Here is a 12,746-nt window from a genome sequence, read left to right as displayed (position 1 = left end):
GCCACTTCCTCTCAGTCCCACTTAACTATATTTGGGTCGTGTACAAGTGAACCTGGAAAGGGTCTAAGTACTGGATAAATATTTTTAACTAACTCTACCACTAAACAGCTGTATCCAAGGTTCAAACCTTCTTACAAAGTGATATCTTGTTCCAGGCTTGCGTGCCTCCAATCCAGTTGGAGCCGGTGGACCTCAGCCTGAAGAGGAGGTCGCCCACACCCCGTCGAAGGACCAGATTTGTCGGTAAGTATTAAAAACCTTTGTTAATACGTAGAAAAGGTCTTCTAAGTTCTCGTAGTAAAGAGTAGACGAGATTTGGGTAGATACAACACAAATGCGGGTCACAAAAACATAGATCTACATTACAATTTCAGTGTCAGTGACAAGGATCATCATTTCAGAAGACGTCCACTGCTGGACAAAGGCCTCCCCCAAGGTTTTGCATAATGAACGGTCCTGCGCTGCCCGCATCCAGGTTCTTCCCGCGACCTTTACCAGATCGTCGGTCCACCTAGTAGGAGGCCTGCCCACAAACATAGAAGGTACATACGAGTAATAAAGTGATTCGACTCTAGGTTAATGGAAGCTATAAAGAACATCGCAGTCGTTAGAAAGGGAGCACACGTTCAAATCGATGCGCAAACGCAATCGCTGAGGTCGAATTAAAAAGGCGTTGGCGGTAGTGATGTACGATCGATATATCGATTCTTCTTTATTGTAAAATAATCAATTATGTAAACCCTGGTCTTCTTAATATAAATAAATAATGCTTCCAGTTCAAATTCAGATTTTAAATGGGTTTATTTTCGTTAAGAATAAATGTCCGTGCTTTTAAGCGATTTTGTGAGAAATATTTTATTGGCTACATCCTCCCACCACGAGAGTTGGGAAAAGTCCCATAATATGTGGGTCTCACCTGACAATACAAACCTTTTAGTCGAAAATCTTGCAAATTAATGACTGTATGTATATCTTCATCTCTTAGCACTGGACCATGAAGGCGTTAAATCGCTCCCTCTCACAGCACCTGAGGCGTAGTTATCGACAACGGCTATGTAAATCAATCGATTATCGATTGTCTGCCCCTCCATCACTATCGCTGGAAACGTGACGGACCGAGGTCGTCAAGGCAACGCGGATGTTATCCCGGATCTGTACTAATTGTGCGTTTAATAACATGTTTTATTTATTTTCAACACCCTGGGGTACTCATCTTTTGTTAAAACTAGCTTCTGAGTCGAGCCTTAACTTCGAACGCCTATGTTCTTCTGATTAATTTCGTTGCGGGTCCAATGACAGTTTAACTTTCCCCGGGACAAACTTGACCTTCACTGGTTGGGTTTTTATTGGCGATCAAGCTGTAGATCCTGGCTACTTGCCGTTCCAAATTTCAGGTTGCATAAGATTGGTAATTCATTTATATGTATTAAATTCTTTAATAAATTACCACAAACTGTTGTAGAACTACCCATTCATAAATACAAAGCACATATTAAAAGTACCTTAATGAAAAAGGGCTACTACATATAAAGTCAATGAATATTTAAAAGATAAAAATGTTTGGGATGCGTTACTGCCTAGCTCGCATAAATATTTATAACTTTGTACATTTTAAAGCCTGTAAACCTTTGAAAAAGAGGCTGACAATAGTGACTGAGTTTCTTGCACTGCTTCTTCTCAGCACTGGCCCATTTATTGTCTAGTAAGAAATAATCATCAACCACAAATCATGTCAATAAAAATATTTCACAGTATCTCCAACCTATCTGGTCAGCGTGGGGAGTGTAGGCCAAATCCTCCATTTGCTGGTAAATTAGAGAGGGTCCTGCAGTGGAGACTAAATGACCTGATGATGAAAGAAAAAGAATGTTTATAAAGCTAGTATTCTGCGTAAGCCATTTTCGGAAGGAGCGTCATTGGTCGTCATTAGCAAGATTTCAGAAAGTATAGATTTCAGGTTCGTTTAATCCACAAATTAACCAAAACGTCACTATCCAAGACATTAATCTTAACCGACAATTATGTAGTTAGCTAGCTCCAGATAAGCTAAGCGCTTCTAAGGGCCACCGCAGACTTGCTACTTTCAGCATCTGCCATCGGCGATTTTGCGACTATCGATACAGCATCAGAAATGAGGAAATCCGTAAACGAACTAAAGTCGCTGACATAGCCCGACGGATTAGCAAGCTGAAGTGGCAATGGGCAGGGCACATAGTACGCAGAACTGACGGCCGATGGGGCATCAAGGTTCTGGAATGGTGGCCGCGTACCGGAAAACGCAGCGTGAGACGTCCACCCACAAGGTGGACTGACGACCTCGTAAAGCAGGAAGGCGCTGGACGCAGGCCGCTACCAATCGATCAACGTGGAAAGCATTGGGGGAGGCCTATGTTCAGCAGTGGACGTCCTATGACTGAGATGATGATGATGAATGGTCGCTGAATTCAGCTCTTAAAAGCGGCAAAATCGCCGATGGCCGATGCTAAAAGTATCTCGTGTGTAGTGACCCTAAATCGGCGACATGAGCGGCCTACTTCACTGTGGGAACAACATTGCGTGAATGGTGCACTATCGCGGCCATCTTGCTACACAATCTTGTACTCTTGTGTAGTTGAGATAGACGTTATTTTGCAATAAAATGCTGTAGCTTCATTTGCTTTTTGTACATTTGGTATAGATTTGAGAAAATATTGTAAAGAGTGAAAAACGCGGTCAAGTGCGAGGGAATCCCGTATGATTCCACATCTTTTTCGATTTGAAATAATATAATATCGCCCGTATTCACAATGCTTGCTTAAGTGAAGCAGCAAATCGAACGCACGTTGAATAGAGCTCTGTGATTGGTTCGTGTGTACTGTGCGTCCACGCGCACTGTGAGACCTCATAGTAATGTTTGTGTGATGGTCCCGGGCCCCCCCTAAAAATAACCCTAGATACGTTCAGGGCCCCACACAGGATTTTCCACGGACCGCGAATTTAAAAGGTCTTTTGAGCAGACGGGGGCCCCCCTCGATCGCGGGGCCCTGGTCACGTGCCTTAAGTGCCCAGTGGAAAAGAGGGGCCTGTTCACCTTTGGGCTATCGTGGCTTCAAGCTTGATGTGCCCTCTGTATGTAATTAATTCACGTTACATTGTAAGACTTGGCGTGTTACTTGCACCTATTTTACAGTGATTTGAATCTACCTATATGTCTAAAAGCGAAAGGTTACTTATTGACCGACTCATCACGAAATCTCAGAAACTACAAGTGCTAGGAGTCTCAAATTTTGCATGGGGGTTCCTTTTAGAACGTAGGTGCTCACTAAGAACGGATTTAATGAAACTCTACACATAAGGGAGTAAAACGGGATCCACGCGTGCGAAGTTGCAGGCGGCCACTAGTGACTAATAATCCCGTTAACCCCTCGTGGTAATCTCAATATGCTTATGATACGAGTGGGCTTACCACAATAGTCAGCCGGCGCCGGGGATCGAACCCGCGTTCCTCGGATCACGAGTCGGCTAGTCTGACCCTTTCATAGGCTATCGTGGTTTCAAGCGTACGGGACTATTCCCACCTCTCGTTCCCACCGCTGCAACTCCTGTGTAGCCAGGATCTACAGCTTGACCGCCAATAACCTAACCAGTGAAGGTCAAGTTTGTCCCGGGGAAAGTTAAACTGTCATTGGACCCGCAACGAAATTAATCAGAAGAACATAGGCTTCAAGCTTGATATACCGTCTGTATGTAATTAATTCACCTTACATTGTAAGACTTAGCGTGTTACTTGCACCTATTTTACAGTAATTTAAATAAACCGAAGGCTGGCAGTCTTCAGGTCATGCTAAGTAAAAACTCGATTGTTAACAGTATTATAGAGGTAATTGTGATCCCTATCGCTTTGGAATAAGAGTGATGGGTTTGGAGTGTTAGGATGTAGGGTGACTGTGTTATCTTACTCTAAACTTGTACCGTATTTGCGGGTTACTTTAGCTCAAGACTTAAAATTAAAAGAAGGATTTAATTTCCCACTTCTTCATAGCAATAACAGGCAACTAGTGGTGACTGAGTTTGTTCCGGCGTTGCAGCACTTGCCATAATATTATGTTTGTCTCGAAGCGCTGGTAGGGCCCAAAAGATAAGGAGACATATAAAGTGCCGTTGCCTTTTTTTTAATGTATTTGACGTTCATAACTGCCACCATTGGTCAAAATAAATTTTTGATTTCAATGTTGATGAACGACACCGACAGCAAGGTTAGATAGCGTTCGTTACTGACGCCTATTTATTTTTAGTTGGTTGCTAAATAGTATGCTCAATTTCAATAGGTACTTATTGTTGAGCCAAACTTTTTGTTTTCTACAGGGTGTTAGGTAACTAAATGGGTATATGAGCCGACACTAGCCCATATTAACATGGGCATATAAATGGTATGGTGAAGTCATTCATTTTAATTAGTTTAATTTTCATACAAATCGGATTTTATAAAATTTATTTTGTATGAAAATTTAAAAAAATAAAATGATATCAAATTTCTGATTTCACCATACCATTTATATGGTCATGTTAAATTTAACATGGGCTAGTGTCGGCTCATATACCCATTTACCTAACACCCTGTACTATAGCGCAAAGTAAACTTTCACGTTTACAATATTAGCAAAATAGTTTTTTCTTTATGAAAAAATTGAACTTATTTACACTAAAAACTTCACACTGCGCACTAACGATAAAACGTTGTTTAATGATAGATCGCCCGGAGTCCTGCCAGCAGGACTTAAAGTACTTCCGGTAGGACGCAAAATTAAAAGATCACAGTTTCGTAAGTATACATTGTACAAATTTCAAATTTACACGAAAAAATAGAGTGTTTCTCTCTCTTTCACCCAATAGTGCCCAAGATCGAAAAACGCGACTAACCGTTAGTCGGAGCCCGATGGCGCACGAGTATACACGGGGGCAGCGCGTTCGCGCTCGCGCGACACATTTTGACGCGCCGGGCGTGGAGTCGGCAACATTTTGGCGATAATATTATAATGAATGTGAAGTATTCCAGCCTAATCAAACATTTATAATTTATTTCTTGTTTTTGTTTTTAATTTGTAGTGTATTTGTAAGTGATAGGTGTAATTTCTAATACAAAGTGACGTACCAAAGTAATTAATTTAAAGTTCCTTATTATAGTTCCTATTAGTTAAGTTGAAAGAAGATAAACAAGTTTATAATATATTAAGAAAAGTAAAATACTGGTTAAACAAAATGATTCTACGACATGACTTTTTATTTAATAAACACTAACCAAGTGTTTACTACTTCTGGTGAGGATGAGTTCAAATTTGAAGGTCACCGTACTGCTGGAAGGACCAGCAAGCAAACACGTACAAATTGCGTACTGCGGGCAGGACTTGCGATAATCTTCTGGCAGGACGTTTAGAACAAAAGACCAGTCCTTCCAGAAGAGCTTCCAGCAGGACAAAGCACCGGGCGATCTATCATTAAATAATAAAACAAATAAAAATTTAATTAATAGAAAACAAGCCTCGCTTTACTATTAGCAGTAATCAAATAAATTCCCGCTAAAAGTTTAACTATCACACAGCAGTAATTAAGTCCCGTTAACCTTTAGCTACTGAGGTGGATTTAATTTCACGTAAACACTGACGTGGGGGCCTGAGAGGCCCGTACATATGTGTGCTTATATTTAAAAATATATAATCTTTTTAGGGTTTTATGTTTAATAATTATTAATAGTGGTTATATTTAAATACAATAAAACGATTTTTATGTAAATTATTTGTTAATAAGTACGTATTATTTCAATATTTAGAAAACATGTAGCATTTTTGGCAAAAATCTCATGAAATCATGATTCACAATGTTATCATGAAAAATATTCATAAATTCAACAAATCAACTTAGAATCTTAATTTTCAATAGTCTTTTTAGCTATTGATAAATCAGTAATCCTAATATGAAATAGGGGGAAAAAAATTACACACATCGAATAGTGCGAATTAAACACAGTCTGGATAAACTTGCTTTGCTCAGTGAAGGAAGCCATACATATTTTTAAAATGTAGATTTCATTTGAATCTTCAAAATACATGTATGGCACTTGGTTTCATCGTTTAAATCTTGATAGACAGGTACAGGATTATCATTTCCTAGCATATGTGCCAAAAACTACTTTTCTTCTATTTTTCGTTAAATGCTGGTTATTTTTACTTCCGAGATACCGCTTTCTCTCGGAGGACGTACTGTGGGCTCCATATTATAGATTTTTTCAAATTATTTCAAGAAAAGACGACAACTAAATGAAAACTATAGACAAAAAAAGTTACGCCAATACTGAGGTGGGGGCCTGAGAGGCCCACAAGAAACTTTAAAATTAATTTACCTACTGAAATTGCGCGTGCAATCACGTGCACCGTTGTTGACAGCCTCGGCGCAATGAAACTCGAAGGTACCAAAAGATTCGGGTGTGTCGTGCACATGGGAGAGGAGAAATTCAACAATTTGACTTTTGCAAGGCCTGAGAGGCCCCCACGTCAGTAGTTAAAGGTTAAAATGCCCCATCATGGTCACCCGATGAACAGTGTTAAAAATACACCAACCTTACCTCATGAGCTAGTGGTTCAACGCTTAAACTGAAGCGGTTATAGCCTAAGGATATCCGTTTCAATCAAGTTAAAAAAACTCATAAAACTCATTTATTTTTGCAAATAGGCTTTTAAAAAGCACTTTTACACGTCACTGTATTAACCCTACCTCTGCTTCAGGACAATAAATGGGCCAGTGCTGAGAAGAAGCAGCGCAAGAAACTCAGTCACTATTGTCAGCCTTCTTTTAAAGGGTTTAGTCTTTAAAATATACATACAAATTAAATCAAAAGACGTCAAATACTGGACAAAGGATCTCCAAGGATTTCCACAACGGCTTCATCCAGGTGCTTCCCGCGACCTTCACCAGATCGTCGGTTTCGGGTCTACCGTTTGTTCATTTCAGTCAAATGACGTCCACTACTGGACAAAGGCCTCCCCCAATGCTTTCCATGTTGCCCGGTTGGTAGCGGTCTGCGTCCAGCGCTTTCCTGCTACCTTTATGATGTCGTCGGTCCACCTTGTGGGTGTCACCAGCTAAAGATAACATAATACTATGACATAATAAACGCTGGTTCTCACACCTCGAACCGTCAAACCGCGTGTCCAGAGCTCATCTCAATGCTAACCTAAGAGGTCGAGAGCGGCCTACCATTCAACCACAGTGTAGATAGAACAGTCAGTCCACTGTCCTTAAAAGATTAGACACACGTGGTGCGTTCTGCAGTCATTCAGCCGGAATAGGATGCGCGCTGTGATAAAATCTTATCGACGTCATAATAAATGGACTTATCGCGTAAAATCAATAAAATGGCGCGATAAATGCTTATCGCGGCCTACTGGTCAAAGTGAATGCAGCCCGCATTATGTATGAACAACATTATCGGTCTCATAAATTTTGTATTGATGCCATCTGACCGCATGCAGTGGTAAACTGGTGACAACTTCCAGTTTGTTGATAGTCTAAACCTCGCTTTGCTATACTCGGAGTTTGCGTGATCGAATCAGAAATGAGGAGATCCGCAGGAGAACCAAAGTGACCGACATAGCAGAAGTCACAGAATTGCTAAAATCAAGTGGCAGTGGGCGGGACACATAGCTCGTAGAGACGATGGCCGTTGGGGCAGAAAAATTCTCGGGTGGCGATCACGGGCCGGAAGACGTAGCGTGGGGAAGCCTCCCACTAGGTGGACGGACGATCTGGTGAATCTGGTAGGATGCGGGCAGCGCAGGACCGGTCGTTATGGAAATCCTTGCCTTTGTCCAGCAGTGGACGTCATTTGGCTGAAACGTGAATCCTCGCTTTATGTGTTGGCTGTTCTTACTAGTCTGTGCCCAATCATAGCACCTCAGTAATTGGCATAGCACTTATTGTAAACGGTTTTATTATAACGCTTCTGCTAATTGATAAACTGATTTTAATAATACTATGTAGTTGGAGGAGCTCGAATATGAATGCAAAATGTTGTAGAGTTCACAGACTAATTCGTTGTTTAACCCTAAAACCGAACTTTATTTTCTTGTGTTAGGGTCCAAAAAGAATTAACATTTTTCTATTAAGGGTAGTGGGGGGGGGGGTTCTTAATTTGACCTGTATGTTCATGTAGACGATTATCTCACGTTTGGCTGAACCGATTTTGATGAGATTATCAAAATCAAAATCAAAAATATTTATTCAGTTTAGACCACAAGTGGCACTTATGAACTCAGAAAAATATTTTCACATACTGGTGGTGATTTTGATATGTATATTATACTGGCTAACTTTTTTGGAAAATCATAGAAAAGTCCTTAGCGTTAGGGTTGTTGGGTCTCACATGAAGCAGCGTAGGGATTAGCCTCATATACTACGTACCATTTCTAACATTTTCTGGGGTGGGCCGCGACGGATGAAATACAAGTGAGCGAAGCCACGGGTTTAAAGTAGCTCTTCATGAGACACCATTCGTATAGCGTTATTTGATATTTCCCAAACTACATAATTTGTTTTAAATTACATACATCCTAAACCACACAAAACTTTAAATGATGCTGATATTGTGTACAAAACAAAAGATAATCGCAATTTAGTTGCTATTTTTCATCATCATCAAATCATATACGTCCGTATTCACAAACATTACTATGTCTCACAGTGCGCGTGGACGCACAGGGTGACACACGAACCAATCACAGCGAGCTCTATTCAACGCTGTGCGTTCGATTTGCTTCTTCACTTAAGCAAGCATCGTTTGTGAATACGGCGATAGTCTCCACTGCAGGAGCACGACCCTCTCTAATTTACCAGAGGCAAGTGGAGGATTTGGCCTGCACTCCCCACGCTGGCCAGACGGGTTAGGGAATTCTTTTTATCATCATCATCATCATTTCAGCCACAGGACGTCCACTGCTGAACATAGGCCGTCGCAACACGTCTTTATTACAATTGAAATAAGGGTTTGTTGTCAACTTTTTGGCCACTTTGGGTGTCACGAACTACACTGGTTATCATAAAAATCGACCCACCCGCGACAAGCACTTTCAAACGTATGCATCCCTACTTCCCACCAATATTACTATACTATATTACCATTTAAAAGCCTAGTTCTAAACTTCATTTCATTAAAGGAAAGGTTTTTACCCCAAAAATGTGTCTGTAGAAGAATCCAGAGTCACTTCTTCAAAAAATAGGTAGTTACGCTTGAGCCAACTTTTATGGCTATAAAACTGTTAAGTTAGGATTAATCGCTATCCATCTGTTAAAGAGGACACGTGAGATCATTATTTGGTTTTATAACCATAAAAATTGGTCTAATTGATCCCAGAGGTGAGCCCAAAGTGAGGTCTTTCAAGTCACATTTATTGTATATCGCGTTTATGTTAATCGTTTATTAAGAAATTAAATGTGTTTTTCTTTAAGGATATTTATTGGGCTTTCAAATAACACCAATATTGTTGGGGCACCATGATTGTGTCAGTAGAAACGAGTTTTCCTGTAAAACGTAGGTGGGCCGATTTTTGTGATGACCAGTGTATTTGAGACTGAACTGGTACACAACGAAATTACAATGACTAAAGTCTAAACTAAAGTAGACAATAATGCTCTTAATCTAAATACTGATTTATACTTGAGACAACTTCAAAAGGATTGTACACAATGTATACCAGGACATTGTCACCCATTTATGTACAACGCTAAGTGGCCGGCTCCGCTTATTATTTCAACTTAATATGTAAGTTATCGCCTTATAGTGCCTTTAGGCTTATTTATAACTTAATCTAACGTGAAATATGAATTGCTATGGCCTGGGAAATATCGAGTTACTGGACTGGATGAGTTATGTTATAAAGTTAGGGTTTTAGTAGCCTTTCTAATATTTACGCGTAGATTTATTAGTGCACTTGACTAGACTACCGTCTAAATAGCGAAATCGAATGTTAGTCATTAAATGTGTTGTCTTGGCAAATATGTTTTACATAAAAGCTTTTTTGGAGGATATGATCGAACTAACTAAATAAAAGTGTCTTTAATAGACGATTTTTTTTAAATCCACTACAAATAAGTTTCTGAATTCAGTTGAATTTTTGTTACGTAAAACTCCTTTATTAACCGACTTAAAAAAAATGAGGAGGTCCTAAATTCGTCTGCATGTTTTTTTACGTTTTTTACAGCAGAACTCTTAAGAAAAAAAAATTAATGATAACATTAAACATAATATGGGCCTAAATAGATTGCATTTAATTTTATCAAAATTAGTTCAGTGGTTTAAATGATCTCCTTAAGTGGTAACAAATAAGCCTAAAAAGCAAACAAAAATAATTTTAACGAAAAAATATATTGTCATAATGAATTATTTACACAATATTGTTCCACTTTATATTGCACTATTAAAATGCATTAATTTGTCCATAACATGTTAAGTGTCCACCATTTTTCATACTAAATCCTCATACAACCTCGCAAAGCGATATTCCCCACAATCCCAGGCAATATTTCTGATGCTATATCGCCACTCGACTCTCGGGCAATCTGCAAGGCAATAGATGTGGTGGATAGATACAGAATGCTATAAACGATAAAACACTACAGCTACAACATCTGCGATACATATCTAGTAGGCTGAGTGGGCAGTGTGAGCGAGGATTTAGTAAGCGATATTGCGCTATATTGCTCAGTAAGCTATGTTTTTTAATTCAAATATTTATTTGCATATTGAGAAGAGACTAGAGACTTTAAACTAAAGCCTGGTCTGTGAGCACGTAGAATTTTGTCCAATGATCCTAAGCTACCCATCCTTATCGCTCGCTCACTCACTGCGGGCGCCCGTCGCACAGTCGCGACAGCAATATAATTACGCGCGAGCGATAAGGATGGGTAGCTTGGGGTCATTGGACAAAATTCTACATGCTCACGGACCAGACTATAGCTATAACATCTGCGATACATATCTAGCTAGAGTAGGCTGAGTGGGTAGTATGAGCGAGGATTTAGTAAACTATATTGCGCTATATTGCTCAGTAAACGATATTGAGAAGATACTTTATACTAGCTATAACATCTGCGATACTCTACAGTAGGCTGAATGGGTAGTGTGAGCGAGGATTTAGTAAACTATATGTATTGTGCTATATTGCTCAGTAAACGATATTGAGAAGATATTTCTTATATTGGAAAGTTACCTTCACCAAATCATCCTACACTGCGTTTTCCGGTTCGTGGTCGCCACTCGAGAACTTTTCTGCACCAAGACCCATCAGTTATACCACGTAACATATCATCGACCGAGACCGACCGACGATCTGGTCTGGAGAAGGTCTCGAGAAGTACCTGGATACGGGCAGCGCAGGATCGGTACTTGTGGAAATCCTTGGGGAGACCTTTGCCCAGCAGTGGACGTCATTTTGCTGAAATGAACGAACCTAACATCATAAGTAAAAAAAAGTTTCCATAGCATATCTTACACTGGACAACAGTCCCAAGTTTCGCAAGTGGTGTGGCGTAACAATGACTACCGAATGTATAAATTCACGCGTAATTGTAGAGAGTAAAGTGTGAGAATCAATTTGTTGGTTTGGTCCAAGCTATAAGCGTAATAAGTTACCTAAGGCTGTCGCCATAATAACAATGTTAACAGTATTATTGTGTTCCGGCAGTTAGAGGTAAGATAGCCAGTTCCTCCGTGGTAGAGGATTCCGGGTGTAGCTCGCTTCCACCTTCGTCCTGATCGTCACTTCCCATCAGGTGAGATACAGGCCAAGAGCTGCCTCTTTGTGGATAAAAAAATAAAAAAAGTATGGAATAGCTAAGTGAAAGCGTGAAAGGGTGGCTAAAACTGGATGCGACAAGATGTGTGACCTAGTGGTTGATGTTAAACCGCCTCATGCCAGCGCGGTAGTCGCTCTTGTCAGTCAATTGCGTACTCATTGATCTGGTAGCATAAGTGGGTTATGGTAGGCTCTCCCCACTCGGGAACAGCTGTGTGCTTCCAGCTGCTCCCATCGCCCCCGTCCTGGGGGGCTTATTCGCCGGGAGGGGCTATGGTAGAGAAGGCTTTGCCCGGAATCCAACAGTTTCCTCCCACTTATGGCGAGTGACGGAGCACCGGTGTCTTTTTGGTGAGTATACCTTGTCCTTCTGACTTGGTGAGCACTAAACTGCTCTGTCCTCGCAGGGTATGTATGCATTTCAACATTTTCAACCCCTTTTTCCCCGTAAAAAAGGCTCTCCCTGCTAGAAGGGGCCTATTCACTAAGATGAGACAACAATACCCACGGCTGAAGACTTATTTAGTCAGAAAAAAACAGAACTATTCTTTAAATTATTTTGCAGTGATCTGGCAACTATGAAAATAAATTAATGTTAGTCGTATTCAATCCTTGATTCGATCCTTTCGCCCATGACCTTGTACCACACGAACTCCAATCGGCAGAACCAATCACGGCTGTTAAACGGCTGCCAGCGGTGTAGTGGTGGACCGTTGCATCGGGCCACTAGAACAGCGTATACAAAATTCAAGTTTTTATTACGGGAATATTCCCACCGCTGCAACTCCTGTGAGCCAGCCAGGATCTTCAGCTGGAGCTTGAGAAAGTTCTTAAAATGCTACCACGGACTGGAAGACTGACGTTAGGCCCACTCGGTGGACTGACGATCTGGTGAAGGTAATTCTGGTACATGATATCATTTCG

At 40.5% G+C, this 12,746-nt stretch overlaps 2 protein-coding genes across 2 annotated transcripts in view; both read left to right on the top strand.

Moving 5' to 3' along the window:
• LOC135085739 (uncharacterized) overlaps positions 1 to 12,746 on the top strand; it is an 86,198-nt gene that overhangs the window by 24,287 nt on the left and 49,165 nt on the right. The gene's annotated exons all lie outside the window — the stretch shown is intronic.
• LOC135085738 (Kruppel-like factor 2) overlaps positions 1 to 12,746 on the top strand; it is a 38,658-nt gene that overhangs the window by 18,644 nt on the left and 7,268 nt on the right. The window contains exon 5 of the mRNA XM_063980536.1: positions 156 to 243. Coding sequence (XP_063836606.1) covers positions 156 to 243 — 88 coding nt within the window. The remainder of the gene's footprint in view (positions 1 to 155; positions 244 to 12,746) is intronic.

This window comes from Ostrinia nubilalis, chromosome 29 (assembly GCF_963855985.1).
Source record: "Ostrinia nubilalis chromosome 29, ilOstNubi1.1, whole genome shotgun sequence".
NCBI classification, from domain to species: Eukaryota; Metazoa; Arthropoda; class Insecta; order Lepidoptera; family Crambidae; genus Ostrinia; species Ostrinia nubilalis.
Note: the sequence above shows the minus strand (reverse complement) of the source record. Positions and strands in the feature narration are given on the sequence as shown.